This window comes from Rhinatrema bivittatum, chromosome 7, assembly GCF_901001135.1.
Source record: "Rhinatrema bivittatum chromosome 7, aRhiBiv1.1, whole genome shotgun sequence".
In the NCBI taxonomy this organism is placed as follows: domain Eukaryota; kingdom Metazoa; phylum Chordata; class Amphibia; order Gymnophiona; family Rhinatrematidae; genus Rhinatrema; species Rhinatrema bivittatum.
In genome coordinates, this window is record NC_042621.1 from 279,771,510 (window position 1) to 279,788,650 (window position 17,141).

Sequence of the window (17,141 nt, forward strand, 5' to 3'; positions counted from 1 at the left end):
GCAGGAACATAGTAACATACATAGTAATAATGGCAGAAAAGGACTAAATGGCCCATCCAGTCTGCCCAGCAAGCTTCTTATAGTAATATCTACTGCACCGGGTACCCAGGTTTCTCTTAAGGATAGCCTGTGTAGTTACTCCCCATGCCTTATGATAAGGGTAGAAATATTTACCATCAGAAACCAAGCAACTGGCAAACATATAAAAAATTACTGCTAGCAACATTTTTACTGGGTGAGGAGTCTTCCAGAAAATTCCGGAAATGCTGACATGCTTTGCTTTTGGACTTGGCCGTAGAAGCAGTCCTTTGCTTTTTACCTTATGTCTGCAAATCAATATCCCTAGACTGTAAAAGTCAGGGCCTGTGTTGCTTGCTGTCTGACTCCAATTCCCAGCATGGTTAAGAGAGTGGTCAGCTCCTGCTCCTGGTTCTCTATACATGGTTTGCCAACAGGAAAGCCATTGGGAGAGCAGCAGGAGTCGATCAGGACTTCTGAAGAAGAGTGGCAGGTGTTGGAAACAGCCCGGGGAACAATGTGTGGAAACGCTCAAACGATCTTTGGTATTCCTTCCTTGCCGATGATAAAACCCCAGGTTGTTATTCCTGATTCCATATGGGAAGCTTTGGTAAAATTGGATGCATTAATATATGGAAGCATAGAAATATAGAAACATGACAGCAGAAAAATACCGTATGGCCTATCCAGTCTGCCCATCTCTCCAATTCATTTAGCATTATAATTCTCATCATTTCTTTAGAGATCCCCTGTATTTATCCCATGCATTTATCCCCTGTATTTATCCCCTGTATTTATCCCATGCATTTATCCCCTGTATTTATCCCATTTATCTTGAATTCAGATACTGCTTTTGTCTCCACTACTTCCACTCTCTCTGTAATGAAACATTTCCCAAGATTACTCCCAAGTTTACCCCTTTCAACCTCATCGCATAAATCCTCATTCTAGAGCCCCCTTTATGTTGAAAAAGGCTCAACTCCTGTGCATGGAAACCTTTGAGATATTTTAATGTCTCTATCATATGTCTCCTGCCTTGCATTTCCTCTAGGGTGTACATGTTTAGATCTTTAAGTCTATCCCCACATGCTTTAGAATGACGACCACTGACCATTTAGTAGCCTCCCTCTGGACCGACTCCATCCTCTTTATATCCAGAATTGTACACAGTATTCCAAGTGAGGTCTCACTAGTACCTATAAAGAGGCAATATCACCTCCCTTTTTCTGGTGACCATTCCTCTCTCTTTGCAGCCAAGCATCTTTCTAGCTTTGCCATTGCTTTATCCTCCTGTTTGGCAGCCTTAAGTTCATCAATCCAATTACCCTCAGATCCTGCTCTTCCTTTGTGCTTAAAAAAGTTTCACCTCCAATACTGTACCTTTCCCTTGGTTTTGCATCCTAAGTACATTACTCTACATATTTTAGCATTAAATCTTAAGCTGCCAGACGTTAGACCATTCCTTGCTCATGAAAATGTTGAAAAAGAACCAGTCCAAGGACTGCTAGTAACGTTCCCCCCCCCCCCCCCCCCACCTTGAGAGAAAACTCCATTTACCTCTACCTTTTGTCAGCTCCCACTCAGTCAGTTTCTAACCCAGTCAGTCACTCTAGGATCCATACCAAGGGCGCATAATAAGTCTTCTGGGTGGAACCGTGTCAAAGGCTTTGCTGAAATCTAAGTACACTACTTCTGTCTCTTTCCCTTGATTGAACTCTCTGGTCACCCAATGAAAGAAGTTGATTAGATTTGTGTGACAAGTTTTACCTCTGGTAAAACCTTAGGGGTCGATTTTAAAAGCAGCGTGTGGCCGTCCATGTGCACGCGGTTCCTGGCAAGCGCACATGGACGTGCTGATTTTATAACATGCGCGCGCCAGTACATGCCTATTATAAAATCCAATGGTTTTATTTATTTATTTATTCTTTTTATATACTGACATTCGATTGCGCACATGTGCGGGCGGTACTCACAGGAGGGGGGGGGGATTTTCAGTAAATATTTGCGGCGACGCAATCGGGCCTCCCCAGTTCCCTCCCAATCCGCGCCAATTAAAGAGCGGACCTTTGAAAATTTACTTGATACTGCCTCAGATCGTGCAATCCATTGGATTCCAAAAATTGCACTGCCCTCTGTTTTAGCAACATTCTATTAGTTTGCTCACCACAGAGGTCAGCCTAACTGGCCTGTAGTTCCCAGCCTCCTCCTTACTTCCACTTTTATGAATAGGAACCACATCTGTCCTTTTCCAGTCCTCCGGCACTACTCCAGACTCTAAAGAAGCATTGAAAAGGTCAGCCTTCGGAGCTGCCATGATATCTCTAAGTTCTCTTAGTGCCCTCAGATGAATCCCATCTGGCCCCATTGCCTTATCTATTTTAAGTTTAGTTAGCTGCTCATGAACACACTGTTCTGAAAATCAGTTGAGGTTTACCTCACTTCCAATCTTATTTGTGTTTGTTTTATAGAAACATAGAAACATAGAAATGACGGCAGAAGAAGACCAAACGGCCCATCCAGTCTGCCCGGCAAGCTTCACACATTTTTTCTCTCATACTTATCTGTTTCTCTTAGCTCTTGGTTCTATTTACCTTCCACCCCCACCGTTGAAATATCTAGCTTGATTAGTTAGGGGTAGTAGGGGTAGTAACCGCCGCAATAATTGTGATGGAAACCTTGTGATGGAAACTAATTGTGATGGAAAATAATTGTGATGGAAAATAATTGTGATGGAAACCTTCTATTTCTATCACAATACGGATTCCGTAAAACCTTAAGCACGGAAGCTCTCCTCATCTCTATGACTGACCACATCATACTAGGCGTAGACAAAGGACAAGCCTTCCTTCTGATACTACTCGACCTCTCCTCTGCATTTGATACGGTCAGTCACTCCCTTCTCATCAACCAACTAACAGCCATAGGTATCTCAGGCACCGCCCTATCATGGTTCAGAACCTTCCTCAGCAACAGAGGATATAAGGTTAAGATTCATAATAAAGAATCCTTTCTTCACCCCGTGTCAGTAGGAGTTCCTCAGGGCTCTTCCTTGTCTCCTACCTTGTTTAACATTTATTTGTTACCCTTATGTAAACTTCTCACTGACCTCAATCTCAAACACTTCCTATACGCTGACGATATTCAGGTCCTGATCCCCATCGAAGAGTTGCTCGCAAAAATTCTGTCTCACTGGGAAACCTGCCTCCAAAATATCAAACAGCTTCTCACAAGTCTCAACTTGATACTAAATTCATCAAAAACGGAACTTCTACTCATCACACCAGAAAACAGCCCCCTCACACACACTCATCCTACCGTACCAAATACTACTCAAGTGAGAGACCTAGGAGTTCTAATTGACAATCACCTAAACCTGAAAGCGAACATCAACAAAACCACCAGAGACTGCTTTTATAAGCTCCAAGTGCTGAAAAGAATAAGACCTCTCTTCTACACACATGACTTTAGAACGATTCTACAATCAATCATTTTCGCAAAGCTGGACTATTGTAACACCATCATGCTTGGTCTCCCTTCATCACACACCAAACCATTGCAAATGGTCCAAAATGCCTCCGCCCGTATACTCACTAACACCAGGAGAAGAGAACACATAACCCCTATCTTGATGGACCTCCATTGGCTGCCCATCCACTTCAGAATAATCTACAAGGCCATTCTCACCATTTTCAAAAACATCCATCAATTAGCTCCAATCGATCTCCATATCCCCCTCCGATTACACCATTCAACAAGACCGACAAGAGATGCTTACAAAGGATCACTTCAAGTACCTCCAGCCAAAACTACCAGACACATCACGCTTAGAGATCGGGCACTCTCCACTGCCGGTCCAACTTTATGGAACTCCATTCCCCCGGATCTTAGAATGGAACCCAGCATCTCAACATTCAAGAAAAGACTCAAGACGTGGCTGTTCACGCAGGCCTTTCCTAACTCCAACATTATGTAACTTCTCATCAATCAACACGCTCCGCTAGTAATAGCGTTAATAGCCACCCCTTACAATGTTATTTATACATATATATAATTATCTGATCTTCATTTTCCTTCTCACTCCAAGTTATTGATTTCCTTGTTATATGTAACTGCTTTTCTGCACTATTGTTCAAATTGTAAAGTTTGTTATATTTGCACCCCTGTTTCTTGTGAACCAGCATGATGGGACTTCTGTCTTGAATGTTGGTATATAAAAAACTTAAATAAATAAATAAATAAATAAGCAAGCTACACCCATGCTTATTTGTTTTACCCAGACTATGTTATACAGTCCTTATTGGTTGTTTTTCTTCTCCCCTGCTGTTGAAGCAGGGAGCTATGCTGGAAATGCGTGATGTATCAGTCTTCTCCCATGCCGTTGAAGCAGAGAGCCATGCTGGATATGCATCGAAAGTGAAGTATCAGACACATTTGGTTTGGGGTAGTAACCACCGTAACAAGCCAGCTACTCCCCGCTTTGTGAGTGCGAACCCTTTTTTCTTCTCCCCTGTCGTTGAAGCAGAGAACTATGCTGTATATGCATTGAAGGTGAAGTATCAGGCTTATTTGGTTTGGGGTAGTAACCGCCGTAACAAGCCAGCTACTCCCCTCTTTGTGAGTGTAAATCCATTTTTCCACATTTCCTCTTGCTGTTGAAGCTTAGAGCGATGTTGAAGTCACAGTAAGCATGTGTATGTTTATTGAATAAGGGTATTGTCTCCAGGCAGTAGCTGTCATTCTGGCGAGTCACCCACTCTTCATTGGCGGCCTCTTGACTTTATGGATCCACAGTGTTTATCCCACGCCCCTTTGAAGTCCTTCACAGTTCTGGTCTTCACCACATCCTCCGGAAGGGCATTCCAGGCGTCCACCACCCTCTCCGTGAAGAAATACTTCCTGACATTGGTTCTGAATCTTCCTCCCTGGAGCTTCAAATCGTGACCCCTGGTTCTGCTGATTTTTTTCCTACGGAACAGGTTTGTCGTTGTCTTTGGATCATTAAAACCTTTCAAGTATCTGAAAGTCTGTATCATATCACCTCTGCTCCTCCTTTCCTCCAGGGTGTACATATTTAGATTCTTCAATCTCTCCTCGTACGTCATGCGATGAAGATCCTCCACCTTCCTGGTCGCCCTTCTCTGTACCGCTTCCATCTTGTCTTTGTCTTTTTGTAGATACGGTCTCCAGAACTGAACACAGTACTCCAGGTGAGGCCTCACCAAGGACCTGTACAAGGGAATAATCACTTCCCTTTTCTTACTCGATATTCCTCTCTCTATGCAGCCCAGCATTCTTCTGGCTTTTGCTATCGCCTTGTCGCATTGTTTCGCAGACTTCATATCATTAGACACTATCACCCCAAGGTCCCTCTCCTGCTCCGTGCACATCAGCTTTTCCCCCCCCCATCGAATACAGTTCATTCGGGTTTCCACTCCCCATATGCATGACTTTGCACTTCTTGGCATTGAATCTGAGCTGCCATATCTTCGACCACTCTTCCAGTTTCCTTAGATCCCGTCTCATTCTCTCCACTCCTTCCGGCTTGTCCACTCTGTTGCAGATCTTCGTGTCATCCGCAAAAAGACAAACCTTACCTTCTATCCCGTCCGCAATGTCGCTCACAAAGATATTGAACAGGACCGGTCCCAACACCGATCCTTGCGGTACACCACTTAAAACCGCTCTCTCTTCAGAGAAGGTTCCATTTACCATCACACATTGTCTTCTGGCTGTCAGCCAATTTGCAATCCAGGTCACCACCTCGGCCCTCACTCCTAAGCTTCTCGTTTTATTCACCAGTCTCCTGTGCGGAACCATATCAAAAGCTTTGCTGAAATCCAAGTATATGATATCAAGTGCTCTTCCTCGATCCAATTCCTTGGTTACCCAGTCAAAAAAGTTAATCAGATTTGTCTGACAGGATCTTCCCCTGGTGAATCCATGTTGCCTCTGGTCCATCAATTCTCCGGACTGTAGATAGTTCACTATTCTCTCTTTCAGCAGTGACTCTATTACTTTTCCCACCACAGAAGTGAGGCTAACCGGTCTGTAGTTGCCAGCCTCCTCCCTGTTCCCACTCTTGTGAAGCGGGACCACCACCGCTCTTCTCCAATCACTCGGCACCACTCCCGTTTCTAGGGATCTATTGAACAGGTCACACAGCGGAGCTGCCAGAACATCTCTGAGCTCCCTCAATATCCTTGGATGAATCCCATCAGGCCCCATGGCTTTGTCCACTTTCAGGTTCTTTAGCTCATCCCACACATTTTCTACTGTAAAAGGATTTATATCCATTCCACTTCCCTCCAGTTTCTTGTTGTGTAGAGATGGTCCTTCTCCAGGGTCTTCTTTAGTGAACACAGAGCTGAAGTATTCGTTTAATATTTCTGCCATTTCTTCGTCTCTCTCCACACATTGATCATTACCACCTTTCAATTTCACTATACCACTTTGGACCTTTCTCTTTTCGCTGATGTATCTGAAAAATGTTTTGTCACCATTTTTTATCTCCTTGGCAATCCTCTCTTCTGCTTGACTCTTTGCCAACTTGATTAATTTCTTTGTCTCCCTCAGTTGATACAAATATTCTTCTTTGTGCTCCTCCCTTTGGGATCTTTTATATTTCTTGAATGCTGTTCTTTTAGCTTTAATTTTGTCAGCCACCTCCTTTGAGAACCAGATAGGTTTCAATTTTCTTTTGCTTTTCTTTACATTTCTAACATATAGAGCAGTTGCCTTGGTGATTGCTCCTTTTAGATTGGTCCACTGTTGATCCACATCTCTCTCGTTCTCCCATCCTTTAAGTTCTTCCTCCAGGTACTTCCCCATTTCCTCAAAGTCTGTGTTTTTGAACTGTAAAACTCGGGTCTTTGTGGTTCTTTTCCCTATTCTTTTAGTGATATTAAACCATACCGTTTGATGATCACTACTGCTGAGGTGGGCGCCCACCTGGACATCTGAGACATTATCTGCATTAGTGAGCACTAAGTCGAGTATAGCTCCTTCTCTCGTGGGTTCCAACACCATTTGTTTGAACAAAGATACTTGCATGGCATCCACTATCGCTCTACTATTTTTAGTTTCTGCAGATGGGATTTTCCAGTCTACATCTGGCATATTAAAGTCACCCACGATCACCACTTCTCCCTTCTTACCTATCTTATGGATGTCTTCAACCAGATCTCTGTCCAGCTCTTCCTTTTGGTTTGGAGGCCTGTAAACCACTCCAATATAAATGGACGCTCCGTCATCTTTTTTTAGGTCGAGCCATAGAGCTTCTTCCTTACCCCAACTTCCTTGTAGCTCAGATGCTTGGATGTTGTTTCTAACATAAAGAGCCACACCTCCCCCTTTTCTATCCTCTCTGTCCTTCCTTAACAAGTTGTAGTCTGGTATTGTTGTATCCCATTCATGAGATTCTGTGAACCATGTTTCTGTGATAGCAACAATGTCCAATTCTGCCTCAGCCATTAGGGCCTGCAGATCTGGGATTTTATTTCCCAAACTATGAGCATTTGTGGTCATAGCCTTCCAGGTACTCTCTTTAAGATTATTGCTTTTCCTGGACTCCTTATAAGATATTAGTTGAGATTTGTTATTCACTTCACTCTTTCTTTTTGTAGTTGTGCCACTGTTGACAGAGTTATTCATCTCAATTAGATTTTTCTTTTGGTTATGGATCTTGAAATACTGCATGCATTGTATTTTCTCTCTCTTTGCTGGTAACACTTCAATGTTTTTCTCAAGAACTTCTTCAGTTTTTAATATAGAGAAGGCTTGTTGTTCTTTTTGCATTTGGTACATTGTGTGTCTCCTCATCACAGGTCTAATTCTACCAGAGCCCACTGTAATCCTGGATTGTAAAGAATTTCTTAATGACCTGTTTGAGTGGGGGGGTATACCTGTTGGCTGCCCATCTGTCAAGAATGGGTGACTGTGGGGCCTACCTGAGCCTACTGTCCTGCTCCAGGCCCTTTCATAGTGAACACCGAACAGAAATATTTGTTAAGTAATTTTGCTTTTTCCTCATCAGCCTCTAACATATTCCTCCCTTTCACCTCAGTCTCACAATGCCACATTTGAACTTCCTTCTATCAGTAACTGATCTAAAAAAAAAGTCTTGCCCTCACGTTTTACCGTATTTGCTATTTTTTTCTACTATTTGAATTTTTGCATTCCAGACTACTTTCCCAGCTTCTCTTAGTTTTTCCAGATACTCTCACCCATCTTCCTCTTTCTGCGATCTCTTGTCGTTTATGAATGCTAACTTTTCTTCCTTACCTTTTCAGCTACTTCTTTAGAAAACCATAATGGCCTCATTTTCCCCTTCATTTACTTTCCTAACAAAAAGATCAGTTGCCCTTATGATATCTTTTAGTTTTGTCCACCGCCCTTCTACTTCCCCTAGATTCTCCCATCCAGCTAACGACTCCTTGAGGCACTCCCCCATTTTGAGAGAGTTAATTTTCCTGACGTCTAGGACCCTCACCTTAGAATGAACCTTCATCTTTTGCGGCCTAATAATGAACCACACCATCCGGTGGTCACTGGCTACAGTGTTCTAGAGACCTGAATAGTTTGGCCCAGATAGTTGATGGACTAATGCAGGTCCAGGATTCTTCTCCGACAGAAATGGCAGGCAGAGTTGAGACTTTGGAGAAAGAAGTTAATGATTTAAAAGTTGTTGCTTCTAAAATAATAAAAGACAATCTAATATCTCATAAAAAAAACCAGAACAATTTGAAAATTTCACTAGATCTTTAAATTTTCATATATTGAATATCCCAAAATCTGTTGCTTTTTCCTCAAGAGATCTTTTTAAAAATGATCTTGTGGAGGTTTTGGTTTTACCCCTGATTCAATACCCCCAATTAGTAATATTTTTTTCATCTTCCGTTTAAGAAATCTGGAGAGGTAATTGGGATAGGGACTGAGGCTGGTGGTTTAAATGTGTCTGCTCTGCTGAAACAATTGGATTTGGAAGTACAAAAAGAGCTACTTTGCTTGTGCAATTCGCTTTTGAGCAAGGTATTAGTTCTGTTTTTAGATTGTACTTTTGAAAAAGGCTCATCTTTTCTTTTAAGGTCAGAGGCGCTGGATTTATCCTGATGTGACTTAAATGACACAGGAAAGAAGGAGCTTTTCCTGGCAATGAAACAAGAAGTTAAGGCTTTGGGAGCCCATGTTGCTTTACATTACCCCTGTAAATATTGAATTCTTGTTTTATAATGTCAAGTATGTTTCCTACCTTCCTGAACAAATTAGGATTTGGAAGAAGATCCATGGATCCTCTCTTAGGTCTGTTGACGTCATTCATAATGATCAGGATTTATGACTGCTGAGTGATAGCTGCTTATTTTTTTTTTCCTAGGTCGTATATTTCCTGACAATCTCCTTATTTTCTCTCTCTTCCCCTCTTATAATATTTGCGATCTCTATAGAGTGGGTACCCCTTAAAAAGTAGAATTTTTTTGCTTTTTCCTTAACGGTCTCCTTTCCTTGGATTATCCCCTGACGTTGTATAAGCAACGGTATGCTTGTAATTATGACAGAAATGTGTAAATAAAATAAATAAAATAAATAAATAAATACAAGCTGATGCAGTAAGGTGCGCTCTGTTGTTGGTTGACTTCCCTGGTCTCTGCATCAGGAGCAAAAAAACACGCAAGCAGGCAAATGTGACCTAAGTAAGAATGTGCAGAACCAAAAAAAAGGAGCACTACCTCTGCAAGTCTCACCCTTTAGACCAGTAATGTTCTCCTATGACATCCCCAAAGCTTAAACGCTGCAATCCCGATTTTGCACCATCTGCCTCTGAATGCATTTCAACCCATTGCTTTATAGAAGGTGGAAGGTACTGGTTAAGGGCACGATAGTCAGTGCCATTGAGCTGGGTAAATTGGGACTTATCTGGCTAAGTGGTGGGTTTTCAGTATCCGGCCACGTTCAGTGACCGTTAATGGCAACTGGGAGCTTGTAACCTGCATCCTGCCTTGCCCTGACAGCAGCGTGGGTCATGTACCACGCTATATACACCAGGAGCTGGACATTTTGGGGGGGGGGGGGGAGGGGGAGGAAGAGAAAGGCTTTTCGGGTTTAAATGCCCACAATATATTTGGAGGATTTGGGGGACTTTAGGATCGACTAGTAGGACCGGCATTGTTCTTACTGTGGTGGAGTGGGGGGATCAGGCTGCCTGGCCTACTCGAGAGCTTTTCCCCCCTGTAATTGCTGCTTAACAAGCAATCTTCTTTTTCTCAATTCCCAGACTTAAAAAACGAGGGGGTGGCTTGCTATTAGCCACGAAGAAAGAATTCAGACTAACATCATATCCTATTAAGTTGAAATCTTCAATAGAAATTGGATTATTCAAATCGAACCTCCTTCAAATACTGCTAGTTTATGCCCCCCCAGGAACCCTTGATGCTGACGCCTCCCCCCTTATAGAAACCATTGTAAAACATATTAACACAGATTCCCCTACCATAATTATGGGAGATTTTAACTTACACCTTGATGCTTCCCCACTCTCAGCCAATTGTGAAGCCCTCCTCACTTCTCTTAGCGCTATGGGATTCACTCAGATTATCAATAATCCAACCCACAAAGCAGGACATACATTGGATCTTATTTTCATCAATGATAATTTCCTCTGCTCTAGGGAACCTACATGTACCCCCATCCCCTGGTCGGACCATTTCCTGATAACAATGACCCTCTCCTCCAAGAATAAATCTATCACCACTCAGCATCTCTCCACTATTCACTTCAGAAAATCTTGCGCTTCAGACATTCTCAGCGAGCAGCTCACCAAGGAACTCACAAACCTAGATATATCCAACCCCAACTCTGCCGTGCTTTCCTGGCATAAGATCACGGAAAAGGTAGCAAACAATCTGTGCCCTTCAACCTCAAAATTAATTAATCCAGCAAAAAAAGGAAACCAACCTTGGTTCACCAGTGAACTCAAACGGATAAAGCAAGAACTACGCCAAAAAGAAAACAGATGGCGCAAAGCCCCTTCACCATCTACGCTATCATCATACAAAGGAACCTTACATTTTTACAGAACATCCATCCTAAAAGCAAAAAAACAATACTATGCCAATAAAATCCATGACCTCCTATATGATGCAAAAGCTTTATTTTCATATGTATCACAAATCACAAAACCAATTCCTCCATCAATACCAGACGAACAGGCTCAATTCAAGGCAAATGAGCTAGCCTTGTTCTTTCAACAGAAGATTTCAAACACTATCGCACTTCTTCCAACCAAGACAAACCCCTCAGCCTCATACATCTCTAACCACACACTCAAGGAAGCTAAATTCGACAACTTTGAACTAACTTCCACAAAAGAGATCGAATCCATCCTAAAGAGGCAGAAACCATTCAGCCACCCAACAGACAACATTCCCTCCAAATTACTGCTACTCATCCCAGACTCAATCGCAGGACCTCTGACCAACATCATAAATTGCTGCCTAACACAAGGTCTGTACCCAGATAGTCTAAAAAATGCTTCCCTTAAACCCCTCTTGAAAAAACACAATCTAGACTCCAGCATTCTAGCTAATTTTCGTCCAATCTCTAATCTTCCTTTCCTAGCCAAAATTACAGAGAAAGTAGTTAACTCCCAGTTATCAGATTACTTAGAAGAAAACAATATCCTTTCCTCTTCCCAATATGGTTTCCGCAAATCACGCAACACAGAAACCCTGCTCATCTCACTAACAGACCATATTATTATGGGACTGGACAAAGGACACTCATTTCTTCTAATTCTTCTAGACATCTCAGCAGCCTTCGACACGGTCAACCACGCCATCCTCCTAGATCGCTTGTCAGACATTGGCATAACCGGATTAGTCTACAGCTGGTTCAAGTCCTTCCTTGATAATAGAAACTTCAGGGTCAGGATCAATAACAAAGAATCGCCATTGACAAATTCTTCTCTTGGCGTCCCCCAAGGATCCTCCCTTTCTCCCACCCTTTTCAATATCTACCTCCTTCCCCTTTGCCATCTGTTAACAAGTCTCAACCTCATTCATTACATCTACGCTGACGATGTTCAGATTCTGATTCCCATAACAGAATCCATCACCAAAACTCTCTCGCTTTGGAAAAATTGTCTTCAATCTATCAACAATCTCCTCAACAACCTAAATCTGGTCCTCAACTCTGCTAAGACTGAACTACTATTTATCTCCTCCAACCCAGACAACCACCCTCCACAAACACACCACAGTTATCATCTCACCCTCACTCAAGTAAGAGATCTGGGAGTAATCCTTGACAACCGCCTTAACTTAAAGACCATGATCAATACGACTACCAAAGATTGCTTCCACAGACTACAGGTGTTGAAAAGACTCAAACCCCTCCTTTATTTACATGACTTTAGGACTGTTCTCCAATCCTTAATATTTGCAAAAATAGATTACTGCAGTGCTCTTCTCACTGGCCTTCCCAACTCATCCATCAAACCACTTCAAATGATTCAAAATGCTGCGGCCAGAATTTTAACCAACACCAACCGAAGAGAACATATTACTCCCACTCTCCGAAACCTACACTGGTTACCAATCTACCACAGAATCCTTCACAAATCTCTCACCCTGATACATAAGTCCATCCATAACTATTTTCATCTTGACCTTGAATTCCCTCTCAAACTCCATACTTCCATCAGACCAATTAGAGAAATCCATAAAGGAACGCTACAATCCCCTCCAACCAAAGCTATTCACCTTGTCTCGACTAGGGTCCGAGCTTTTTCTTTTGCAGGTCCAAACATCTGGAATAGCCTCCCCGCAGACCTCAGGCTAGAACCATGCCTACTAACATTCAAAAAAAAACTTAAGACTTGGCTGTTCCAACAAGCCTTCTCGGATCCTTCAGACTCACAATAGACAAACAACCTATTCACGAGCTACGGAACCATGCTACTATTTTGTTGCCTATTATTATGATTATCCTAACTCCTCAGATAATATTGTTTCCTGTTTAATCTGAATCCATTACAACTTTTGTGTTTAAGTTATTGCCCTTCTTGGGCCTTTTATTCTTCTTACTTCTAAGCTGTAAAGCCTCCAAGTTTATAGTCCTTGTTTAATGTAACTTACTGCTCTCTTCTGATTATTTTGTACTGTTCCATTTCTGTTACAAGTTTTCTCTATCCCCCGTTCGATGTAAACCGATCTGATATGGTATTTAACCATGAAGTTCGATATAGAAAAATGCTAAATAAATAAATATTACTGGTTAAGTTAAAGTTATTCGGAGACTCATACCCATATAACTTTGCAACCTAAACACTGATATTCAAGGTTATCAGAGTAGATTTACCCAGATAACTTTATTTAGGAATATTCAGCAGGGCGTTTATCCCACTGAATTTCCCTGATAACTTATCTGGACAACTTTAGCTGTTATACTGTTTTTTAAAAAAATTTTATTTAGCCATTTTTCAAGTACAAATGTGAAGAGATCTTGAGCGATAACCCTAAGAGTTACAATAGGAAAAAAAAAAAAGAACAAGAAAAATCACAATATATCTTTCCCAAGTTATCAAACACAAAATTGTAACTCTAGCCTTAAGTCCACAAGAAGGGAGATCAGATTCACCATCCAAACGAGAAGAGAAAAAAGAAGCAGTAAAAGGCTTCAGGAGCGAGATGTAATTACAATAGAGGCCTGTCTATGCCAAAGTTTATACTTGTTGTAATGATTTTTCTCTGAAGGAAAGCATGAACTGAGATGGTTTGAAAAAAAAAATATGTAAGAAGCATATTTAACTAAACATTTACATGGAAAATTCAAAAGGAACAGTGCACCCAATTCAATTACCCTGGGTCTGATTAATTAACAGAAATTGCCTTTTGTTTTTTTGACTCATCTTGGCTACATCAGGAAAAATGCAAAAATTTCAGCTGAAGAAACAAATCTTTACGATGTTTAAAAAAATAACTTAAGAAGCCCCTTTCTGTTTTGGATCCAAAGCTAAGGTTACAATTAATGCTGAGGGCTTATTTACACATATCTTATTTTGGGGGTTTTATCTATCGTACTGTATGGAATTTGTAACTTTCCTGGGCATGGATTGTACAGAAACCTGCCTTCTGTTTTAAGCTTAGAGTGGAGGGTTTTGCTGGAATCTTATCTGAAGTTTCCAAAAGAGATGTTAAGTCCAATCTGTCCCCTGATATCTGAGACAATTCAAATGGGGAACTCCAGCCGCTTGCTTCTTAAAAGGTGGAAGATGCTGTTTTTTAAATATTGGCCTTGGAGTTCTCCAGAACTTTAGAATCTATCAACTCTTATTTATTTATGTATTTATTTATATGCCGCTTAAACCAAGGTCCTAGGCGGCATATAAACTGACCTGCAGAGTATAAAAACAATTCAGACAACATCCCTCATCCTGCACTGTTGCAGTGTGCTCTTACTGCGGAGGATCGGAGGTCTTCAGGAATGAAATACAAATATGCAGAAAGACAGCAATGTTTTTTATTGTTTTAGGTTGTGACTGCCTACTGAATTATCTCCTTTTCTTGCTGGTACTGATGAAGATAGTGTAGGATTTGTCTTGCCAGAGGTCAGGGGTCAGTTCAAAGATTCTGTTGGGTAGCAGCCATTCTGGGTCAGAACAGTCAGTTAAAAAAAAAATGACTGTAATAGAATTTGGATGAAATTATGACTCGAAGATGAGACTGGACCAGAAGGTTGAGGGATAGCCTGGGAGACCCTGACAATTAAAAGGAAAAAATTCAAAACATCCACCCATGCCCAGCAAGAAAATGAGACAAGGACTCATTTGCTTTTAAAGGGTTAACTCTCTTTGCCAATTTTGCAGTTTGAATTCAGTTTCTAATCTTTTTCTCTCCTTTAGAAATGGAGTCTACTAAAAAGCAAGCTGAGATTGATAAGAAAGCCATAGATGAGCTTGTGAGAGAGAGGGACTTATTGAATAAGGTGAGTTCATGTTGTTAAAGGCTGGTAAATAAATGGGCTGCCTTGGGAGCACGATAGCTATCTATAATTTGGACCGGCAGAGGCAGACACACAGATACCAGATTAGGGCAGATCAGGATAAAGAATAGATATCAGACTCCTTTGACAGCTGGCTCTACCCTGCTTTTCTCTGTCTGTGAATTGAAACCATTGCCCGCAACCACAAAAGTTAACTTGGAGAAATCACAGAGAAAAGAGCACAGAGTTTTTAATAATGTTCAACAGAGTTTGACATGTCCTTAAAGCCACTAGGGATCCCTGGAAGATGGCACTTAACAACAAGTTAGGTTTTCAACAGTTCCAGTGTCATGAAAAAGTAAGGTGTGCCATGTATTTTGTTAGGACTCTAGGTTGATGAAAGCCCTGCGGTTGTGCACACCCTCATGTTTGCATAGTAAATTGGTTCGTTTAAAGTGACACTGTCCGGATGGATAGAGCAGGAATTTGAAAACTGCTGACACTTGCTTCCAGCTGAAACAACGGGACTACCCGCTCCTGTGCAGTCAGATCCCATAAAGCCGCTGCTGAGTCTTTTTCTTGCTTTGGTTTGCATAGTTCTGCTGCTGCACTGCCAACCATTGTGGTACGGCACAGCTTTACCCTAAAGCTTTCAACTAGTTACTACCAAGTTTACAAAAATACAGACACAGTGCTGAAAGGCCAAGTGCCGGACTGAACCGGAGAAGTTTTAGCTGGCTAAGTTAAGCTGATTTTCACTTGCAACTTAGCTGATTATGTTGCGGTTGAAAATAGGCTTCAATCCAGCCAGCTAAGACTTTGCCAGCGGAGGTGTCTTGGGTTTGATTCTCGGCACAGGCCTTCCGCTCCAGAGGTCAGCCAGGGCTGGGGTTGTTGCAGAGGCAGCTCCAGCCCCAGCAGGGGGGAGGAAGGAGGGAGCCACAATCATTGCACAATCAATGGCGATAGCTAGTGGCTGGAGTTAGGTCCGTGATTCCAGTGGTCCAGCCGGAGTCCTGGTGCTTGTACCCCAGCCAAGGACCGTCACTGAAAGCACTGGACTGATGTGAATTGGAAAGGGATATAACAATAAGGGAGGTAGTCGTGAATGAAAGCTCTTGGTGGCAGATTGCAGCTCTGGTTCTGATTGAGCTGGAAGCCCAGAAGAAGCAGGAGGAGCCTGCTTGGTTAAAAAAAATCCCAACTTTGCCAAGTTGAAGACCGCTAATAGGATGCTCAAGGTTAGTGTGTTAGGTCCCTAGATTGCTTGAATATTGGCCCTGAAAAGAAATTCAAAGTAAAAGTAAGTAGGAGATCATAAAATAATACTGAGTTCAGAAGAATTACATTTGAGAGATTTTCAAATTCCCCGTGTTACCACGCTGACTGTCCTTTTAAACACCTCTTGTGAGGAGATGTGCACTGTTGTGTCAGGAAGTGGATAACTAATTCGCAAAACCCCAGTTCTGCAGCAGGAGTTAAAAGTTTGGAGAGATTCCCCAGTGTTTCCTTTATTCGATTTTGTTGCACGTTTGCCAAAGCTTAACAAATCTGTCTCCAGAGTACTGTTATTTTTTCTATTTGCCTGTCATCTGTTTGTATGGTTAGTAGGAGGCATTTCTCTGCTTCCCAGAATGGCTGCCGATAAGAATTTTTGAATGTTTTCAGGATGGCAGCGTAAAGCTGAGGAGGCGGTACTCTGACACCAAGAAAGATACCTCTTATTGACCATGCACCTTGTTAGGAGGTACTAGATCAGTGTGAAAGAAAGGAATGCAAAAGTCATAGTCATGAAAACACAAAACAAACCAAGTCAGAAAGTGCATGCTGCACGAATGTAGCACCTTCCAGCACTGTAGGGATGGGGGATGGGATGACGTGACAGTGCCCTGGGGGGACGGTGGGAGGGAGATGCAGCCATGGAACTGACAGTGCAGCACCAAACCCCCAGCTGACAGGTCGCTGCCGTGTGCCCGTGACCTGCAGGAGCTGCCCTGGCGCGAAAGGGGTGTCGTCACGCTGGCACTGGGATCAGAGCTGCGCTCCCCACTGCTACCCCTGCTATCTCTGGAGGTGCTCACCCACGTCCGCTCTCACTATGCGTAATCGTATCTGCATGTATGCGTGCACGTGTGACAGTGCGTACAGAA

At 42.2% G+C, this 17,141-nt stretch overlaps 1 protein-coding gene across 1 annotated transcript in view; it reads left to right on the plus strand.

The window, feature by feature from the left end:
- Positions 1 to 17,141, plus strand: part of CFAP58 (cilia and flagella associated protein 58) — a 295,728-nt gene that overhangs the window by 43,251 nt on the left and 235,336 nt on the right. Inside the window, exon 6 of the mRNA XM_029610343.1 lies at positions 14,912 to 14,994. Coding sequence (XP_029466203.1) covers positions 14,912 to 14,994 — 83 coding nt within the window. The remainder of the gene's footprint in view (positions 1 to 14,911; positions 14,995 to 17,141) is intronic.